Genomic DNA, 18907 nt, shown 5'->3' with positions numbered 1-18907 from the left:
ATCCCAGCTACTCAGAGGCTGAGGCAGGAGAATCACTTGAACCCAGGAGACAGAGGTTGCTGTGAACCGAGATCGTGCCACTGCACTCCAGCCTGGGCAACAGAGCGAGACTCTCTCTCAAAAAAATTGTAATCCCCAGTGTGGAAGGTTATTGGATCAAGGAGGCATTTCTCATGAATGATTGAACACCATCCTCTTGGTGCCCATAATAGTGAGTGAGTTCTTGCGAGATCTCGTCGTTTAAGTGTGTGGCACCTGCCCGTCTCTCTCTCTTACTCCTGCCATGTGAGACACCTGCCCACTTTGCCTTCTTTCATGATTGGAAGCTTCCTGAAGGCTCCCCAGAAGCAGAAGCCTCCATGCCTCCTGTACAGCCTGCAGGACCATAAGCCAGTTAGGCCTCTTTCCTTGTAAATTACCCAATCTGAGGGTTTTTTTAATAGCAATGCAAGAACGAACAAATACAGTATAGCTGGGCACTAATATTAATTAAACTTTGCGGACTGGGCACGGTGGCTCACGTCTGTAAATCCCAGCACTTTGGGAGGCTGAGGCGGGCAGATTATTTGAGGCCAGGAGTTTGAAATCAGCCTGGCCAACATGGTGAAACCCTGTCTCTACTAAAAATACAAAAAATTAGCCGAACATGGTGGTGCATGCCTATTGTCACGTGTGTCCGTGTGAAGAGACCATCAAACAGGCTTCATGTAAGCAACAAGGCTGTTTATTTCACCTGGGTGCAGGCATGCTGAGTCCGAAAAGAGAGTCAGAGAAGGGAGATGGGGTGGGGCTGTTTTATAGGATTTGGGTGGGTAGTGGAAAATTACAGTCAAAGGGGGTTGTTCTCTGGCAGGCAGGGGTGGGGGTCACAAGGTGCTCAGTGGGGGAGCTTCTGAGCCAGGAGAAGGAATTTCACAAGGTAATGTCATCAGTTAAGTCAGGAATCAAGGTAATGTCAACAGTTAAGACCATTTTCACTTCTTTTGTGATTCTTCAGTTACTTCAGGCCATCTGGATGTATATGTGCAGGTCACAGGGGATATGATGGCTTAGCTTGGGCTCAGAGGCCTGACACCTATAGTCCTAGCTACTCAGGAGCCTGAGGCAGGAGAATCACTTAAACCCAGGAGGGGCAGGTTGCAGTGAGCCAAGATCAGACCCTTGCACTCCAGCCTGGGTGACAGTGAGACTCCATCTCAAAAAAAAAAAAAAAGAAAAAAAAAGAAAAACCTTTATTTGCAAACAGGTGGCAGGCCCAATCTGGCCAGTGGGCTGCAGTTTGCCGACACCTGGTCTAGAGCAGGACTTCAGGCTGAGGGAACAGACATGTTTCTTTTCATCTCTGGAGTCCACAGAGTCATCCGCATTCTGGAAATATCTTATACAACAGAACTGTTCTTAAAATGTGAAAGGACAGCGATGGATGCCACGCCAGGGTAAAGACTGCAGCCAGCGTGGCCACCATGAACTCTGTGTGCCAGGCGCCCTTGCCCCAATGGCTCCCAGAATGGCAATTACGAGAACGGAGCTGGAAATGACCACAAGGCCTGAAGACCTCTCAGGACACTGAAAAAATATAAATCACCACGTGCTGCCTGTCCCTTCTCCCAGGCCCGACTCTGACCTGCCACAGGGATCTGAACCATCTGCAGCACCAGCTGGGGGTCCTCAGTCAGCCGGGGGTCAGGCAGGCTACCCACCGCACTGGCTCCTGAGACCAAGGGAGAAGATTCGAGTTCCCAAGGGGATCTGGGAGGGGTGTGCTGCACCTGCCACCCAAGCAGTTCCAAAGTTTGCCTCAGGGATGTGGTGTGGAGTCCAGAGCCTCCAGCGTGGACCAGGTTCTGCCCCCAAGTGGTACTAGGTGGGTGGTGAGGCCAGCAACATGGGCAGGGAAGAGGTGGTTGCTCCGAGATCATGGAGACTTCAGCTCCAGAGCACGTTTGCTGACTCTTCATTTATCTCCCTCTCCTCCTCTCCTCCTCTCCCCCTCTCCCCCTCTCCTCCTCTCCTCCTCTCCCCCTCTCCCCCTCTCCTCCTCTCCCCCTCTCCCTGCCCGCCTCATCCGTCACTCCTTGGGAGGCCACGTTGTGAGAGACCATGTTGCAGGGAGCGAAGCCTCCCACCGACAGCTTGTGGGGCAGCTGGGAGACCCCAGCCAGGTCCTCAGAGACGGCCCCCCTCCCTCCCAGGAGGCTGAGCCCAGCCATGCAGCTCAGCTGCTCCAGATGCCTGAGCCTCAGAAACCGGGAGACAGCGATGTCTATTGTGAGCTGCTAAGTCTGGGGGTGATTTGTTATGCAGTGCAGGTGACTAGGGTATCGGCCTGGAGTGGGTCTGGACTGGGGGTGTCATCTACGGGGCAAAGGCGGTGGAGGAAAGAAGACACAAGGACGGGGCCTGGGGCACATGGGACTCGGCGCCAGGTGTCGTCAGGATAGCGTTTGCCCTGAGTTGGGGGTGAGCCTGCCCTGCTGAGCCCTGCAGAGCCCCCAGCTGTCAGGGCAGGAGGGAGCAGCGGTTGATCCATGGTACCTTGTCCTCAGCAGTACCCCTAGCTGCAAGCCAGAAACCCCGACCCACTGACTGAAACCACAAAGCGGGTGTTGGCCCTGTGTGCCTGGTGACAGCAGCGGTGGCCTTGCTTCAAAGACTCGACAGGAAGCTCCTGTGTCCCCCACTCTCCATGTCTCTGGGAAGCAGGATCTGTGTGTGGCCCCCTGAGATTTACTGGGGAGCAGCATGCCTAACTCACCGTCTGTAAGAAGGGACGCCCAGGGCTGGGTGGGGGGCCAAGGCTGTGACGTAGGTCTAGCGGAGCCTTCATGAGCCCACCAGAGCTCTGAGGCCCATGGCCATCACACTGTGCCCCCGCAAGCACCCACAGCCTGAGCCTGCTGGAAGCTTCCTACCACTGCTGGGATCCAGCTCCAGCCTCATTAGCACTGAACATTCTGCCTGCTTGGGGTAGAAGAGCTCAGAAGGCACTGCTCTGAGACTTCTATCATCCCACATCTTACACCAACCTGACGACTAAGCTCTGATTTTTTTTTTTTTTTTTTTTTTTTTTTTTTTTTTTGAGGTGGCGTCTCGCTCTGTCACCCAGGCTGGAGTGCAGTGGCACGATCTCAGCTCACTGCAAGCTCCGCCCTCCAGGTTCACGCCATTCTCCTGCCTCAGCCTCCCAAGTAGCTGGGACTACAGGTGCCCACCACCACGCCCGGCTAATTTTTTGTATTTTTAGTAGAGACAGGGTTTCACCGTGTTAGCCAGCCCGCCTTGGCCTCCCAAAGTGCTGGGATTACAGGTGTGAGCCACTGCGCCTGGCCAGCTCTGATTTTTTTATCTTGCCTATATCCCTATCTAAGGGGTATGGAAAGTCATGCCCTACAAACCACAAATTCTTGTCAGACGGGTTTTATTTAACCGTATATGTCATAATTTACTTTCCAATCTGACTCTGGCATAACATGACAAGGAATAAAATCAAAATATTTTACCCTAAAACATGTTTCCCTGCCATATTTTGAGATGGTCCTGCAAAGCCATCCTTTGTGGGGGAAAATGTGCATCTGGAAGGAATCTCTAGTCACATAGCTTGATCTTTTTCTTCCAGGCCCTCCCAATCCTGAAGAGATTAACTGAGAGTCTAGCACCTTTTAAAGGTCTGAATAGGAAACATTTGTTATCGATTGTCTCTAAGGGCAGCCATTAAAGACTTCAAAAGAAACTTGGTCCCCACAGTCTTTTTTTTTTTTTTTTTCTGTGCAGTGGCGCAATCTCGGCTCACTGCAAGCTCCGCCTCCCGGGTTCACACCATTCTCCTGCTTCAGCCTCCCGAGTAGCTAGGACTACAGGCACCCGCCCCCACACCCAGCTAATTTTTTTTTTTTTTTTTTTTGTATTTTTAGTAGAGACTGGGTTTCACCGTGTTAGCCAGGATGGTCTCAATCTCCTGACCTCATGATCCGCCCACCTCGGCCTCCCAAAGTGCTGGGATTACAGGCGTGAGCCCCCGCGCCCAGTGGTCTCCACAATCTTTTATCTGAACCTGAGTATTTCCTTTCTATGGATCCCAGGTCTTTAGACAAATTCAACCGTCAGCCAGAAAATGTTTAAATTCACCGATAGCCTGGAAGCCCCTACTTTGAGTTGTCCCAACGTAAGTATCAAACCAACGTATTTCTTAAATTAGATTGCTGTCTCATGCTTCCCTAAAAAGTATAAAACCAAGCTGTGCCCCGACCACCTTGGACACATGTTCTCAAGATTTCCTGAGGGCTTCGTCATGGGCCATGGTCACTCATATCTGGCTCAGAATAAATCTCTTAAAATATTTTACAGAGTTTGACTCTTTTTGTCAACACCACGATATAGAAGGTTAAATAAAACTCATCTGATGAGAATTTACGGTTTGTAGGGCATGACTCTCCATACCCCTTAGGAATCTGAGCAAGATAAAAAAAAAAAAAATAGAGTTTAGTCCTCAGTTACTTCAAGGCCAAGAGTGAGTTCCGGCCTTGAAGCAATCTTGTTGGAGACAGAATGAGGTGTCCGGTCCCTTTCAGGAGCTGACCCCTGAAGCTTCCAAGCAAAGAGATGACCAGATAAGTGAGCATGGTGTGTGCTTAACAGGCATCCAGGTAAACTAAATGTGCATAAGGCCTGAGAGCACAGGATGGGAACGGAGTGGAGGTTCACATTCCCAGGCTGTATTTCAAGATGAAAGGTAACACAAGCAGCTTGTCTTAGTTACATCTTCAGACTAGGGTGGAGGAGGAGGAAAGGGGAAAGGGGAAAAAAGTTTTAAAACATGGTTTGAGGCTTAGCTGTGTGAAAGGAATATAAACCTCAAGACCTTAAAATCACTAAGTCAAGGGAAAAGCCAGCTGGAAAGTGCATCGGGCAAACCTGCCTCCAATTTTATTCCTAAATAAGATCGCTACAAAGATAAAAAGCTATGAAGCTCCCTCACAATTTGCCCACAAGGAAATTCCTTGTGGGCCTCAAGATCTTTACCCTCAAACAGTTCTGTTGAATTTCACCCTGGAATGCAAACTGATATCTGATCTTCACAGGTGTGGGACAGGTCATCCCCCTGCTCACCGGAGACCCATGCCTATCTGTTTGCTTTCTCTGCCTTATTGTTTATGTAAAAATGCAGATTCACTAAGCCAGACCAAATTGTGCATTCAGTGAAAGGACTCAAAAGAATGCAATGTTTTGTCTCTTATCTACCGATGCACCTGGAAGCTGGAAGCCTCCCTCCACCCCCCCACCCCCACCCAGCCTTCAAGGTGTCCTGCCTTTCCAGACTGAACTAATGTACATCTTTTTTTTTTTTTTAAGATGGAGTCTCGCTCTTGTTGCCCAGGCTGGAGTGCAATGGCACAATCTCGGCTCACTGCAACCTCCGCCTCCCGGGTTCAAGCGATTCTCCTGCCTCAGCCTCCAAAGTAGCTGGGATTACAGGCGCCCACCATCAGGCCTCTGAGCCCAAGCTAAGCCATCATATCCCCTGTGACCTGCATGTACACCTCCAGATGGCCGGTTTCTGCCTTAACTGATGACATTCCGCAGAAGTGAAAATGGCCTGTTCCTGCCTTAACTGATGACAGTGTCTTGTGAAATTGCTTCTCCTGGCTCAAAAGCTCCCCTACTGAGCACCTTGTGACCCCCACTCTGCCCGCCAGAGAACAACCCCCCTTTGACTGTAATTTTCCTTTATCAACCCAAATCCTATAAAACGGCCCCACCCTTATCTCCCTTCGCTGACTCTCTTTTTGGACGCAGCCCACCTGCACCCAGGTGAAATAAACAGCTTTATTGCTCTCACAAAGCCTGTTTGGCGGTCTCTTCACATGGATGCAAGTGAAACCCACCACCGCGCCCAGCTAATTTTTTGTATTTTTAGTAGAGACGGGGTTTCACTATGTTGGCCAGGCTGGTCTCGAACTCCTGACCTCAGGCAATCCACCTGCCTCAGCCTCCCAAAGTGTTGGGATTATAGGCGTGAGCCACCGCGCCCGGCCTAATGTACATCTTATACATATATTTTTTTCTTCTTTTTCTCTTCTTTTTCCATCTTACACATATTGATTGATGTCTCAGGTCTCCCTAAAAATGTATGAAAACAAGCTGTGCCCCAGCCACCCAGGGCACATGTCGTCAGGACCTCCTGAGGCCGTGTCATGGGCTTGTCCTTAACCTTGACAAAATAAACTTTCTAAACTGATTGAGACCTGTCTCAGATATTTTGGATTCACAGCTGCTAAGCTGCTTGGTTACAACTGAAGGCTCATAGGTTAGGGGTTGTTCAAAGGTAGTTTGGTGAGCACGGGGCTAGGGCATGGGGAGTGCTGATTGGTTAGGTGCCAGATGAAATCTAACTGTCCTTTTGGTCCTTTTGTGCTGCATGGCTTCTGGGTGGGGCCACAGGAGCTGTTGGCAAGACATCTAGCTGGATCCATCCGTGTCAGACGTGCAAGAAACCTGCAAAGATACAATGGTGATGTTCTACAATAGTGATGTTACCTGCAGGAGTAATTGGGGAAGTAGCTTATCTTGTGACCTCCAGAATAATGGCTGACAAAAGTTTACATCTGCACCTTAGTGGAATTCATGCTCATCTATCCTTCTAGGCTGGTAGTGTAACCGCCCAATGGGTTCACCTTGCCCACTGCCTAGACAGAACCGATTTATCAAGACAAGGGAATTGCAATGGAGAAAGAGTAATTCACACAGAGCTGGCTGTGCAGGAGAGCGGAGTTTTATTATTACTCAAATCAGTCTCCCCAAGCATTCGGGGATCAGCGTTTTTAAGGATAATTTGGCGGGTATGGGCTCAGAAAGTGGTGAGTGCTGATTGGTCAGGTTGAAGATTAAATCACAGGGGGTCGAAATGAGTTCTGGCTGACTTCTGTCCCTGGGTGGGATCACACACATGGTTGAGCCAGATTATCCGTTTGGGTGGTATCATCTGCTGCATCCGAATGCAGGGTCTACAAAATATTTCGAGCACTGATCTTAAGTTTTGCAACAGTGATGTTATTCCCAGAAGCAATTTGGGGAGGTTCAGACTCTTGCCGCCAGAGGTTGCATGGCCCCTAAACTGTAATTTTTAATCTCGTAGCTTAATTTGTTAGTCCTACAAAGGCAGACTGGTCCCCAGGCAAGAAGGGTTTTTTTGGGAAAGGGCTATTATCAATTTTGTTTCACAGTTTAATCTATAAACTAAATTCCTTCCCAAGGCTAGTCTGGTCTACACCCCGGAATGAACAAAGGCAGCTTAGAGGATAGTAGGAAGATGGGGTGGGTTAGGAGATCTTTCCCTGTCATCATTTCTTCAGTTATGATTTTTGCAAAGGCGGTTTCAGTGGTCTCATTAGCTTTACAAAGGCTGTTTAGTTTTGAGGAAGGGCTACTATCATTTAAACTATAAATGTCTCCCAAAGTTAGCTTTGCTTATCCGGGAATAATTAAGGGCAGCTTTAAGGCCAAAGGCAAGATGGGGGTTGGCCAGATCTCCTTCAAGGCCATCCTTCTCTCACTGACGATTTTTTGCAAAGGCGGTTTCAGAACGTCAGAACGCCTGTCTTAATGTAACTGCGGCCCATGTAACGATGTTTAGAGGGTCTTACCTGATTTATAAAAGGCTGAAATGCTTGTAAGGGCTCTGCTGGACCTGCCCGTGCGTCTTTCCTATAAATGCGTCTTTTCTGTAAATGCTGGGAGGGAGGGAGACAAGGAAACAACACAGCCCCGGGGCTGCCCTGGGTTTATTCCAAGAGTTTGAATCGCGTAACTTGGAGCTGCCTAGCGCCCATCCCATCCACGCTAGGCCTGCGCTCAGAGTCAGGCCTAGGCACTCGGCCATGATGCGCGTGGGACCGAGCCCACCCCGCTCGGTTCCTGGGAGCAGCAGTTCAGCCCTCACTGGGACGACTCGGGGACCGCCACCTGCACCCACCCTCTGCTCGCCGCGCGCTTCCGGGGTCGCATTGGAATCGCGTCAGAGCCGGGCGCCCCAGGCCGCGCATGAGCAGGAGCAGAGCCAACGTGTCAGCGGTGCCCAAGCGGCCCCTGCGCGCTCCCGCCGCCCAGCTCTCCTCACTGAGCCGCCAATGGGCTCAGGATCCGCCCCTGACGACGCGGGCCCCGCCCCTGGAGACACGCGCCGCGCAGTCGTCACCCGCCCGGGAGCAGGAGGCCGGGGGCGCCCGCCTGTCGGGCCTGGGCGGCCGCCATGAAGCTGACACGGAAGATGGTCCTGACCCGGGCCAAGGCCTCGGAGCTGCACAACGTGCGCAAGCTCAACTGCTGGTGAGGCGGGCCTGGCCGCGGCCGCCCCGGGGTCGGGGGAGGAGCCGGGGCGGGGAGGGGGCGGAGTCGGGGCAGGGAGAGGGCGGAGCCGGGGCGGGGAGGGGACGGGGGCGGGGCGGGGGGCGGGGCGGGAGTGGAACATGGGGAGGGGCAGGGGCGAGGGTGGCGAAGGAGCCACGGGTGGGGGGGGTAGGGGAGGAGGCCGGGGGTCGGGGTCGCCTGGGCCCCCGCATTTCCTGGCCTGCCTTTGCCCCGGCTGCCCTGTGGGCTGGGCCTGGTGTCTGGGGTTGCCAGCAGTCACTGGGACCGAGTCGAATAGGAGAGAGAACTGAGCTCTCGAGGGCTGAGTCAGGAAACACGTTGGTAATCAGTACTGGGGGCGGCTGTGCCCAGGGTACTCCTGGCAGGTGACAGGAAGGGACGTGGGTGCGGTGGGACCCATGCAGGCTGAAAGGCGGGTAATCTCACTGGGCCAAGGAAGACCAGGAGCTTCCAGAGGGAGCCTGGAGTTGAGGCCTGGGGACTCAGCGGAGTCACTGCGCCGTGTCAACTGGCCGCACCGTGCAGGCGGGCGTGGGGGTCAGCGAGAGCAGAGCGTCCTCCCAGGGGTGTCCCCAGACTGCCCAGAGTGAGCTCTTCCCTGTTAATTAAAAAGCTTTTCTCTCTGCCCTGGCATATCTGGTGTTTTGGCTACAATTCCCCTGTGTCATTTGCTTTCAATAATGCGTTTCTTTGTTTTGCATGGGGTGGTCAGTACTCTCACTAAGCTGGGAGAAACAACAACCCTATTTCAGGCTTTTAAAGTTTGCTTCATAAGTTGCCTGTTCACCCTTTGAACTTGGCCTCTTATAAAGACGCCCTTGTTTATGTCTGTCAGTGAGAGAAATGAACCTTCTACTCAGGGACCATGAGGAAGAGTTCATCTTTTTGTGTCTTACAAATGGAGCAACCCTGCTGCTCCTTATCTAAAAAGTACCACCCCAACGTCAAACATACAGTTTAGTTGAAAATCAGCTAAAACAATTGTTTACACCTTTGCCAGTTATCTAGGCAAACTTCCTTTTTTGCCATGCCATTAAAATCCTAGAATCTTCAGGTTTGTAGGGAGTCATCGGTAATTTTTGCCTTCAGTGTTTTTTATTCAACTTTAATAAAATTAAAGTATGTATCTTTTCTCTCCCCAGGGGCAGCCGCCTCACAGATGTAAGTATTGCCTCACAGATGTAAGTATTGCGCTGATCATCTCCAAATAGCCTCAATCCCAAATGTTGTAGCTTCTTTCCCAAGAGAATTTTTAAGTTGACAAAACTGCATCTATCAATTCAGTCCCACACTTGGTACTTTGTTCACTTAGCGGTTTTCGTTCTGCAGAACCACTAATGGAAAAACAATTATCTAGTGCCAGGCTTATTTTGCAGTTCCCGTCAACATCCCTATAAATGAAACGCCCTTTGTCATTTGGTCACAGAGGAGGGGAGCAATAGTTTGGAACTTGCTCTCACCTGGAAAAGAATCCCAGGACGGTTTGTTTTACTTTGTTAAGAGGAAGTTGAAGATCTACACCCCCTCTTCTTGGTCACATCTAGCCTTGTACCCCCTACCGCTACCCCAAAGGCAGGCAGAGAATAAGCCCTGCTGGGAGAACTTGAGCATGTGCGTCTGTGAAAAGATTTTTTTCTTCTCTCCCTCATTCTCTTTCTCAGTCCAAAATGTCCCCAACTTACACAGGGATCGCATACCAATTGTTTCTTTTTTTTTTTTTTACACGGAGTCTCTCTCTTGCCCAGGCTGGAGTGCAGTGGCGTGATCTTGGCTCACTGCAACCTCCGCCTCCCCAGTTCAAGTGATTCTCCTGCCTCAGCCTTTCAGTAGCTGGGACTACAGGCACCCACCACCATGCCTGGCTAATTTTTGTACTTTTTAGTAGAGATGGAGTTTCACTGTGTCGGCCAGGCTGGTCTCAAACCCCCTGAGTTCAGGTGATCCACCTGCCTCAGCCTCGCAGTGTTGGAATTACAGGTGTGAGCCACCATGCCCAGCCCAATTATTTATCTCTTTATTCTCCTTTGTGTTTTTAATTTGAACTGTACCTTTCCTTAAAGACAAAAAAAAAAAAAAGCCTGGATACGTGGCACCTGGATGTAATCTGTTTTGTGCTGTAACTGAAATACTGCATGTTTAGCAGGGAATATTACAAACGTACCATGTCCATAGACACGAGTCTCTTATATATGGGACGCATCTGACCAGGCTGTGAGCTGCTGGTGCCATGCCTGGAATATGGTGGGTTCTCACATATGTGGGAGCTTTGCAGGTTGTGAAGAAGGCTTTGTGGACCACCCTGGGCACCTCACCCCTGAATTGACAGTACCAATGTGATCTGAGATCCAGTTTCAAACCTGTCTTCCTTTTGGCCCAGACCTGTTATCAAGAAGGGATTTCCATCCTTTCCTTGCTTTCTATCCCTGCATAGGGGACATTGGGGTCCCCTTACCTGATGTCCTTTGAGGGCATCCAAAGTAATGAATGCTCTGTCTCCACTGCTGGGAGCATCTGACAGCAACGATGCTGTTGTAAAATTTAATAGAGAGTGTGTGCAAGGAGGAGCCTCACATTTCTCCTTCAGTCTGCGGGGCATCTGGGCTGCAAGGTGGTGTCAGAGGGGAACCTGGCATACTCGTGGGTATTCACCCTGGGCACACTGGCCGAGCAGGGCCGTGCCCCTCAGGCCCCGGAAGTGGGTTGGCTATGGCTTCGACAGTTCTCTGTGGCTGATGGCAGTGCAGCTGCAATGCCCTGCTGTGCCGTGCTTGCTAGTCATGCTCTTTTCCCCTTAGATCTCCATTTGCCGGGAGATGCCCAGCCTGGAGGTGATCACGCTCAGGTACCTCGCTCCTGCCGTCATGCTCAGCCTGGGGCCTGGAAGCCAGGGCAGAGCCTCACATCCCTCCAGTGGGACCCAGCACTGTGACATAACCTGGAAACCTCCAACACAGACTGAGGGCGGCTTCCAGAAGGGGAGGGGCCAGGACAGCGAGAGCTGGGCCTACCCTGTAGCCCGCCACGTTCAGCCCTCCTTCCTCAGAGCCTCACCTGGGCCTCCTGATGGCTCCTGTCCCCTGCGTGCCCTGCTGTACCCCTGCCCACCCTTGGCCTGTGTGCTCCGATAAGCCATCGCTCTGTTCACTGGGCCAGTCGGTGGTGGAGCCCTCCTAAGGATTCCCGGTGGCCCGCCCTGGCCGCCCCCACAGTGGCCACATCTGCCCTGGGACCCCCAGAGTCCTGGCCTCTTCTGCCCCCCAGTGCCACCACTGCTTACCAGTTTCTCTGCACGCCATGACCTGTGCCCGTCTTCTGGGGTCACTGCCCTCCCAACAGACGAAGGGAAGCTTGAATGAACAAATGTTACTGGACTTTCAGGCAGTTGGGGTGTATTTGGGGGCTCTGGGGAAGAGAAGAGCTCCCTTTATCCCCGAATTCCCTCCTGCCTACTATGGGACCCAGGGAGGGAGCAGACGCTTATGGCTCACCATTGCCCACCAGACGCTGGATGGGCGCCTTCTGTGGGTTTCCGCATTTAAAAGCTCACAAGGGCTTAAACCTGTGGGGAAGGCCCACCCCTCTGGCAGCTCAGAAGGCTCCAGGGCTTGCCCTCTGAGAGTGGGTGTTGCAGGCCCCTGGTCCCTGACTGTGACTTACCTTCTCAATCTCACAGGCAGCCACGGGGTAGGCCAGCCCCTGCCCTCCGACCGTAACGCCCTCCGAGGTTGGCATTGCCATGTTGATGCCCGTGCCCAGCCTGCTGCCCGCCATGGGTTGAGGCCAGTCCATCTGGTGTTCAGGCATCCCCAGTGCGGGCACCAGCCTGTCCTGCCCGAGCCTTGCTGAATGAATGAAATGGGCTTGGAGGCATGCTCCCGGGTCAAATCTCAGCCCTCCCATCTATTGGCTGGCTAACCTTGGGCGAGGCATGGCCCTCTCTGTGCCTCAGCTTCCTTTCTGTAACATGGAGGTATTACAAGTGCCCACCCCACAGGGAGACGAGGAGGAGATGGAGCCTGAGTCCAGAGGTTGAGCGGGGGTGCGCGTGCCCGGGCAGAGGTTGAGCAGGGGTGTGCTTGCCCGCCCAGAGGTTGAGCAGGGGTGCGCGTGCCCGCCGCGGGGCTCGTTTCATTAGTCAGGTGACACAGTGAGGCTGGGATTTCAGCCCTGCGTCTGAAAGGCTTACCCGACAGACTGGAGCTTGTGGTTCCCACGGTAGCAGGAAGCTTGGGACGGGGCTGTGGATCCAGCCCTATCCCTGCCGCTCACTGAGTCACCCAGGGGCCACAGGGCCTCCGAGCATCAGGCTGCTCGTGTGTGGGGCCATTTCTGTCACATCTCAGGAAGGACAGGACCCCGAGGGTGTTGACCGAGCTCAGGTGCGTGGTGCCTGCACGCCTGACTGCACTGGAGCGGAGCAGGAAACCTCGAGGCCGCGGGTGTGGTCCGCACATCACGCTGCTGCCTGTGCCTGGGGCAGACTCCATCCTGGAAAGAGTCCCACAGCCTGAGTTTTGCTCTTGGTAAAATGGGGCGGCCTCATAGCTAGGAGCTGCATGAGACGATACCTGGGAAACCCCGAGTGAAGGGATGGCATGGGGAGGGGGGCTCCACCGCAGGCTGCCCATGGGGGCCTGGTGACTGCCCTTCCAAGGCGCCTGCCGGAGGCAAGTGCAGCCCTCCAGGCAGGGGGCCCTGGCTCCGCGCCTTTGAGGGCCTGCGGGAGCAGCTCCGCGTGTTCGCTTGTGGAGGGGACGGACCCCACGCTGTCGGGTAAAGCCTGCAGGTCTCCGCTCCAGGCCTCCTGTGTTTCTCTACTTCTCTGACGCGTCCATGTTCTATAGAATGGAAATGAGGCCCATCCCCAGTGTTGCCGCCCTCAAGTGGGGGTTTGGAAGGTCCACGCTCACTCCCATGTCACATGGAGCTGGCTCGTAGTTTTTGCCATGAGTTTTTCTGGCCGCTCCCTGCTTTGGGGCAACATGATATGTCCCTTGAGAGGCCTTAGTTTTCCTCACCTGTGAAGGAGGGCCACATCCCCCACCTCCCACACTCTAGCGCCCTGAGGAGCTGATGTGGAGCGTCGGGCCAAGGGGCTGTTGCTGGCGGGGTCCACCCCAGTCCACCTTTGAGTTCAGGGCCTGGCCTTCCTACAGCTCTCTCCTCAGCCCAGGTCCTGCTGCACGTGACTCCTGACATCCGCTTTGGGCTTCTCAGGAGAGGGCAGGGACACAGGTCCCGTGAGTGCCTTTTACCGGGGGTGGGGACTGAGATGTGGCCCTGGGGGCCCTGGCCACGTCCCTCGCTGACTGTGCTGGTGTCCATGCAGCGTCAACAGCATCTCCACCCTGGAGCCTGTGAGCCGGTGCCAGCGCCTGAGCGAGCTGTACCTGCGGAGGAACCGCATCCCCAGCCTGGCTGAGCTCTTCTACCTGAAGGGGCTGCCGCGTCTGCGGGTGCTGTGGCTGGCCGAGAACCCGTGCTGCGGCACCAGCCCCCACCGCTACCGCATGACCGTGCTGCGCACCCTGCCGCGCCTACAGAAGCTGGACAACCAGGGTAGGTGGCCGCAGTGGAGTCACCGGCCCTCCCAAAACAATCCCTGGAAGGGGATGTCCCCAGCCCTCTTTTCTCTTCTTTTCTGCAAATACCTGGTCTGGCGGGACACAGATGTGTCCTGTGAAGTCTCCTCCAGAGGCTGTTCCCCTGGCTTCTGTGTCTCCTCTTGATCCCGCCACCCGAATGCAGCAGCGCAGCATAGGGTCCCTCCTGGGACTGACAGTTTACGTATCCCCCGACGACCGCAAGACCTGGTAGCAAAGCAAAAAAGGGTTCCTTCTTTTGCTTCTGTGAGTAGCAGCCCTGCTCTTACCATCGCCATGCGCCGTGGCGATCGGGGGCATCAGTGTCTGGCAAGCAGCGTCGCACTGGTCCACAGGGACTGGGCAGGCTCCACGGGCCACTGTGAACCTAGGGTGGCGGTGCCATCGCACCCCTACCGTGGGGAGGGGCTGTCCCAGCACTGCAGTGCCCGCTGCTGCACTCCACCTATTGGAGCCGCTCGTGCCTCCTCTGGCCGGCGCCAGCACCGACACAGTTTTCCAGGCTGTGGTTTCATGCTGTTTGTTCATCCTTGGCATTCTCAGCACACTAGTGTCTCATCCGTGTCAGGTATACGGACACCAATATTTTCTCCCAATTTTATTAATATTAATAATATAAACTTCAGGGAAATTGATATGTGAGTGAAATGGAATAAATTCAGTATGGTCTGTTCCTTTTTCTATTGTGTCTTAGTTGAGGTTTTGAGGAGTATTTGCTTCTGGCCAAGGCTGGTGTTGAGATTCCTGAACAGCCCTCCACCGTCTGTTGTGTGTCAGCCCGTGCCAGGCTGGGGATGGGACAGTGAGGAACCGGCTCCTACTCTGGGAGTTGTCCCTGGAGGTGGATACATGTGCATGCATTTCACAAGCAGACTGTGCCTGAGGCCGCAGTGAGGACGGGAGCTGCAGTGCGTGTGGCCTGCACATGGGTGAGGCCACTCATGCTGTGTTCTGTCCTTCATCCCAAAGCTGTGACGGAAGAGGAGCTGTCCCGTGCACTGAGTGAGGGAGAGGAGATCACCGCCGCCCCGGAGAGAGAGGGCACAGGCCACGATGGCCCCAAGCCATGCTTCACACTGAGCTCCCTCAGCTCCGCTGCCGAGACTGGCCGGGACCCGCTGGACAGTGAGGAGGAGGCAACGTGAGACTGGAGGGCAGCGGGGACTCCGCAGCCCATCCCTGTCCCCTAGGGTCCTCCCACGGGGAGTGAATGGGGCTTCCCGTGAGCTGCGTCTCTGGGAAGTGAGGGAGAGGGATTATCCGGGGGGAGTGTCTGTTCTCATCCATATTCTCTGGAAGTGACTCAGTGCCCAGGTAGTGATTTCAGTGGCAGGTCCATGTTTTGCCCGACAGTGGATGTGCCAGGGAGCAGGAGAGGGTGAGCCAGGCCCCGTGCCCTGGCACTGAGAAGGCTCACAGCCCCGGAGCTTGTGAGGTGCAGGGAGCCCCTGGTGGGGGGTGTAGCCTAGGGCCACAGTGACTGAAATGGTTTGTGGGCACGGCCATCAGTGCCCGTACGGCCTTGGGCCTGGGGGCCGTGGAGGGGCCACAGGGCTGACTCCACAGTGAGACGCCGGCGCCTCCCAGGGCAGTTGGCTGCGGGTCACGAATGCATTTGACAGAAGCTGGGCACTTCTCTCCTGCTTGGCAGATCACACCCGCTGCTGGTGCCTGTGGTGGGGGCACCACACACAGGATGTGATCTCTGTTAGACATCTGCCGTCCGGCACAGGGCTTGACCCCATGGTCAGGAGCTCTCCCCCGGCATTTGTGTGTTCAGGTGCCCCCCCACCCTGCCCCCGAGGCCCTGGGTGGAAGGTGTTACAGCTGGGGAGCCCCAGGGTGCCGGGAGGGCGCCCCACAGGTAAAGTAAGTGCCGGGCTCTCAGGGAGCTGCCATCTGTAGCCCCTGACCTCACAGGAGTTGCCTCCCTTCTCTTGCCCCTGTGTGGCAGGTGGGATTTGTATGAGCCCCTCCTTTGCTTGAATGTGACCTGCAGACAGGGTTTGCAGAGGCCCCCGGTGCCACGAGCCCCCTGACCCTCACACGCCTTTGTCTCCCTCTCACCAGCAGCGCCCAGGGTGAACTTGGCCTGAAGCCCGCTTCCCAGGACCAGTTTCCTTCCTTCTCACCCAGGGATGCCTCGAGCAGCCACAGGAGCAGGGTGAGTGTTGGGCTGCTAGGTGGCCACTGCTGCCTCTGCCCACTGCACACAAGTCGTGGGGAGGGAGGATGGAGCCTCACAGGGCCTCGAAGAGCTGCGGCCCAGGGGGAGCTGTGTGTGTGGGTCTGTGAATGCACACACACGTGTAACACGTGCCCCGCACGGAGCCGTCCTGGCCCCTCAGCTTCTCCTGGTCTCCTGGTCTGTGGAATGTGGGCCCAGGCCCTGCTGGGCTGAGGGCAACAGGACTCACGTGGAAGAAGCGCCACACACGTGTTCACAGGCGGGGCTCCTCCTCTGCTCAGATTCTCCGTGTGTGCCCGTCAGTCACTTGGACGGCCCACGCCCCCGGGACCAGTCGCTCTGTGGTGGGGCGCCGCTGGCCAGGCCCCAGCCCTTGTGGAGGGAAGCAGCCTCGCGGTGCTGGGTGGGCTTAGTCCGCACCCCTCTCTGCCCCCAGAACGTCCTGACTGCCATCCTGCTGCTGCTGCGGGAGCTGGACGCAGAGGGGCTGGAGGCCGTGCAGCAGACTGTGGGCAGCCGGCTGCAGGCCCTGCGTGGGGAGGAGGTGCAGGAGCACGCCGAGTGACCGCAGGACCTGAGCGCCGCTCCACCCTCCACGGGGACCCCAGCGTCTTCCCCAGCCCCCGGGAGCTGGAGGGTGGCTGCCACGGCCGCAGCCCCGGACCCACACAAAAGCCTCCCCGGTTTGCCACATCGGCCGAGGGCAGGAGTGGGTGTTAGGTACTGGCTAACCGGGGTGGTGGAGATGCCTGTCCACACCAGTCCTGTCCCCAGGACTCCCCTTCTGTGGTCTGGAGGTTCTGGGCTGGCCTGGGCTCCTAAAGGGAGGATTTTGCAGGCTGTCCTCCCTAATAAAAGATTTTCCCAAGGTTGATCTGGAGGTGACATTTCCCAAGGCATGGTCGTGGCAGCCTTACTGAAAGCAAGGGCCGTTTCTCCACAGAATGAGGAGGTATTCATGGATGGCTTTGCCGGTTCCAGCCCTTGGTCCTCGGATAGATTTCTGTTGAGCAAGGGAGACTTCGAGAATGCTGGCATCCATAGGGACATCTGCCCTGAGCTGCTCTCAGCAGGCAGGCAGCAGCCTCCCGCATCCACGGGAAAGGGTTTTGTTTTCTTGGCCGGGCTGGGCAGGTGCACCTTCCTTTCTCTCTCCTGTGAAGAACTGCAGGAGGGCCCTCAGCTGCCAGGCTGTGGATGAACAGGCCTTGTTCGCTCTGGGGTCCGGGCCTGGCACAGGAAGCAGCTGAACTAGGGGAGTCTTTGAAGCATCTGAGAGGGATTTTCTTTCCTCTGGGAAGAGTCGCAAGTCTTAGGAGGATGCCACAATCTGGGCAGTGACCCGTGGCCCTGGGGACCCTCCTAGTGTCCCCCAAAACCAAGGAAGCACTCACGTGAGATGGGGAGTCAGCCTTCCAGCTGGTGTGTAGGAAATCCAGCTCGCTGGGCCCTTGTCCTGTGTGGGGTTGAGATCCAGATCTCCGTGAGATGTCCCCATCCTCCGCCGAGCGGTGACGCGTGACCGCGTGTGCAGGCTGCTGTTCTCCCAAGCTCGGGGCCATGCCGTGCCACCGTCACCAGAGCCAGCTGCAGCACTGGGGCAGCCACTGTCGCCGGACTTGGGGAAGCCCAGGGTGAAGACAGTCGCTCATCTGCGCAAGCTCTCCAGAAGGGGTGCAAGCTCTCCAGAAGGTATGTGATCTCTGAGCAGTGGGGAGTGGAGTCACCACTCGGGACATAGAGGGTGTACAGTTGAGGCCTGTATCTGCCTCCTTGGCACTGTGGGGTGGGTGCCCTCAGTAAAGCGCTTTGTTGGAATGGTTGAGATCGTTTTAAATTGAGTCCCTTCCACTTCCCCTGACATGGGCTGCCGTGGGTATGCGGGGCTTACACCGGCGCCCTCCTGCCTCACACCGTGCACACCTTGAGTGGGACCTGTGGGGGCAGCTGCCTGCCTTCAGCCCCATGGTTCCCCTACCCCCATCCCCACCATTGCCGCCTCCTGCCTGTTCCCCTCCCGGCACCTCCTCACCCAGTGCCCCCAGCCATGGAGGACAGCCAGAAGCACGTCCAGCCCGGGGCACCCCACAGTCCCACTCCACTCCTCCCCAAGTCACCCCAAAAGTGGGTTCTCAAGCCGAGCAGCACTGGCATCACACTCTGTCCCATTCACCCAGTTCACAGGAGAGGACCAAGGGCCCAGGAGGCCGCATCACTCTGCCCGAAATGCCAGAAACGCCAACTCCACGCAGCCAGAAGTGGGCCTGACGCAGGCGCTCGCCACAGCACATCGCCCAGGAGGGAGGCGGCCACTGTCCCGGGCATCAGCCACAGGCCACCACCTGGGTGCAGCAGCTGAGTGGCAGCCGAACAGGTTCTAACACCTCATCAGGCAGGGCAGGCCGAGGGGGGTCTACTCAGAACTGAGTCCTGATCCCAGACGGTGTGACACAACGGAGCCCCCCAAAGCATGCCTGTGTGGTTCCCCAGGCCTGTGAACCTGTTTCTCTGTTCCTTTGAGACACAACTGCAGACCCGGGAGCACTGTCCTTGGACAACTGTCCCCTCCTGAGCCTGGCCCCAGGACGGCCCAGCTCAGAATGAACTAGAAGGCCACTAGGTGTGGGCCCCTCCACCCTAGCTCCAGAGTTAAGCAGTCTGGAGGCCTCCAGCACTAGGGCCAACACAGTGAGGGGCTCTTGGGAATATCAAGGTGCCCGAGGGCAAGAGGGTCCCCAGCCCCTTCACCAGG

The 18907-nt window shown here is 55.5% G+C and overlaps 1 protein-coding gene and 1 long non-coding RNA gene across 5 annotated transcripts; one reads left to right on the top strand and one right to left on the bottom strand.

Moving 5' to 3' along the window:
- Positions 1-5809: 5809 nt before the first annotated feature.
- Positions 5810-8299, bottom strand: LOC134738943 (uncharacterized). The gene is made up of 2 exons (XR_010125232.1): positions 7641-8299; positions 5810-6492 (listed from the first exon to the last, which is right to left on the bottom strand). It is a non-coding gene; the product is annotated as an uncharacterized LOC134738943 (long non-coding RNA).
- On the top strand, positions 8070-17027 carry CFAP410 (cilia and flagella associated protein 410). Of its 4 annotated transcripts, none has more exons than XM_054468327.2 (7): positions 8070-8322; positions 9507-9525; positions 11160-11206; positions 13694-13923; positions 14937-15108; positions 16038-16131; positions 16592-17027. In XM_054468327.2, exons 1-7 carry the CDS (start codon positions 8246-8248, stop codon positions 16718-16720), a joined length of 768 nt encoding a protein of 255 aa, XP_054324302.1. In that variant the 5' UTR covers positions 8070-8245; the 3' UTR covers positions 16721-17027. The 4 variants fall into 4 exon arrangements, with proteins under 4 accessions (XP_054324302.1, XP_063515704.1, XP_063515703.1 ...); XM_063659634.1 differs by having other exon boundaries at positions 8154-8322; positions 16041-16131; XM_063659633.1 differs by lacking the exon at positions 8070-8322 and adding an exon at positions 8566-8950 and having other exon boundaries at positions 16041-16131.
- The last annotated feature ends 1880 nt before the right edge of the window (positions 17028-18907 follow it).

The sequence above is a fragment of the Pongo pygmaeus genome, chromosome 22 (genome assembly GCF_028885625.2).
Source record: "Pongo pygmaeus isolate AG05252 chromosome 22, NHGRI_mPonPyg2-v2.0_pri, whole genome shotgun sequence".
In the NCBI taxonomy this organism is placed as follows: domain Eukaryota; kingdom Metazoa; phylum Chordata; class Mammalia; order Primates; family Hominidae; genus Pongo; species Pongo pygmaeus.
This window is presented reverse-complemented; position numbering and strand designations above follow the sequence as displayed.

Excerpts from the sequence above, each read along its gene's own strand:
- CFAP410 (XM_063659632.1), top strand. The coding sequence starts at position 8,763 with ATGCAGGCTGAAAGGCGGGTAATCTCACTGGGCCAAGGAAGACCAGGA. Across the intron at positions 11,207-13,693 it reads CTGGAGGTGATCACGCTCAG|CGTCAACAGCATCTCCACCC; the intron begins GTACCTCGCTCC and ends GTGTCCATGCAG. Across the intron at positions 16,132-16,591 it reads CGAGCAGCCACAGGAGCAGG|AACGTCCTGACTGCCATCCT; the intron begins GTGAGTGTTGGG and ends CTCTGCCCCCAG.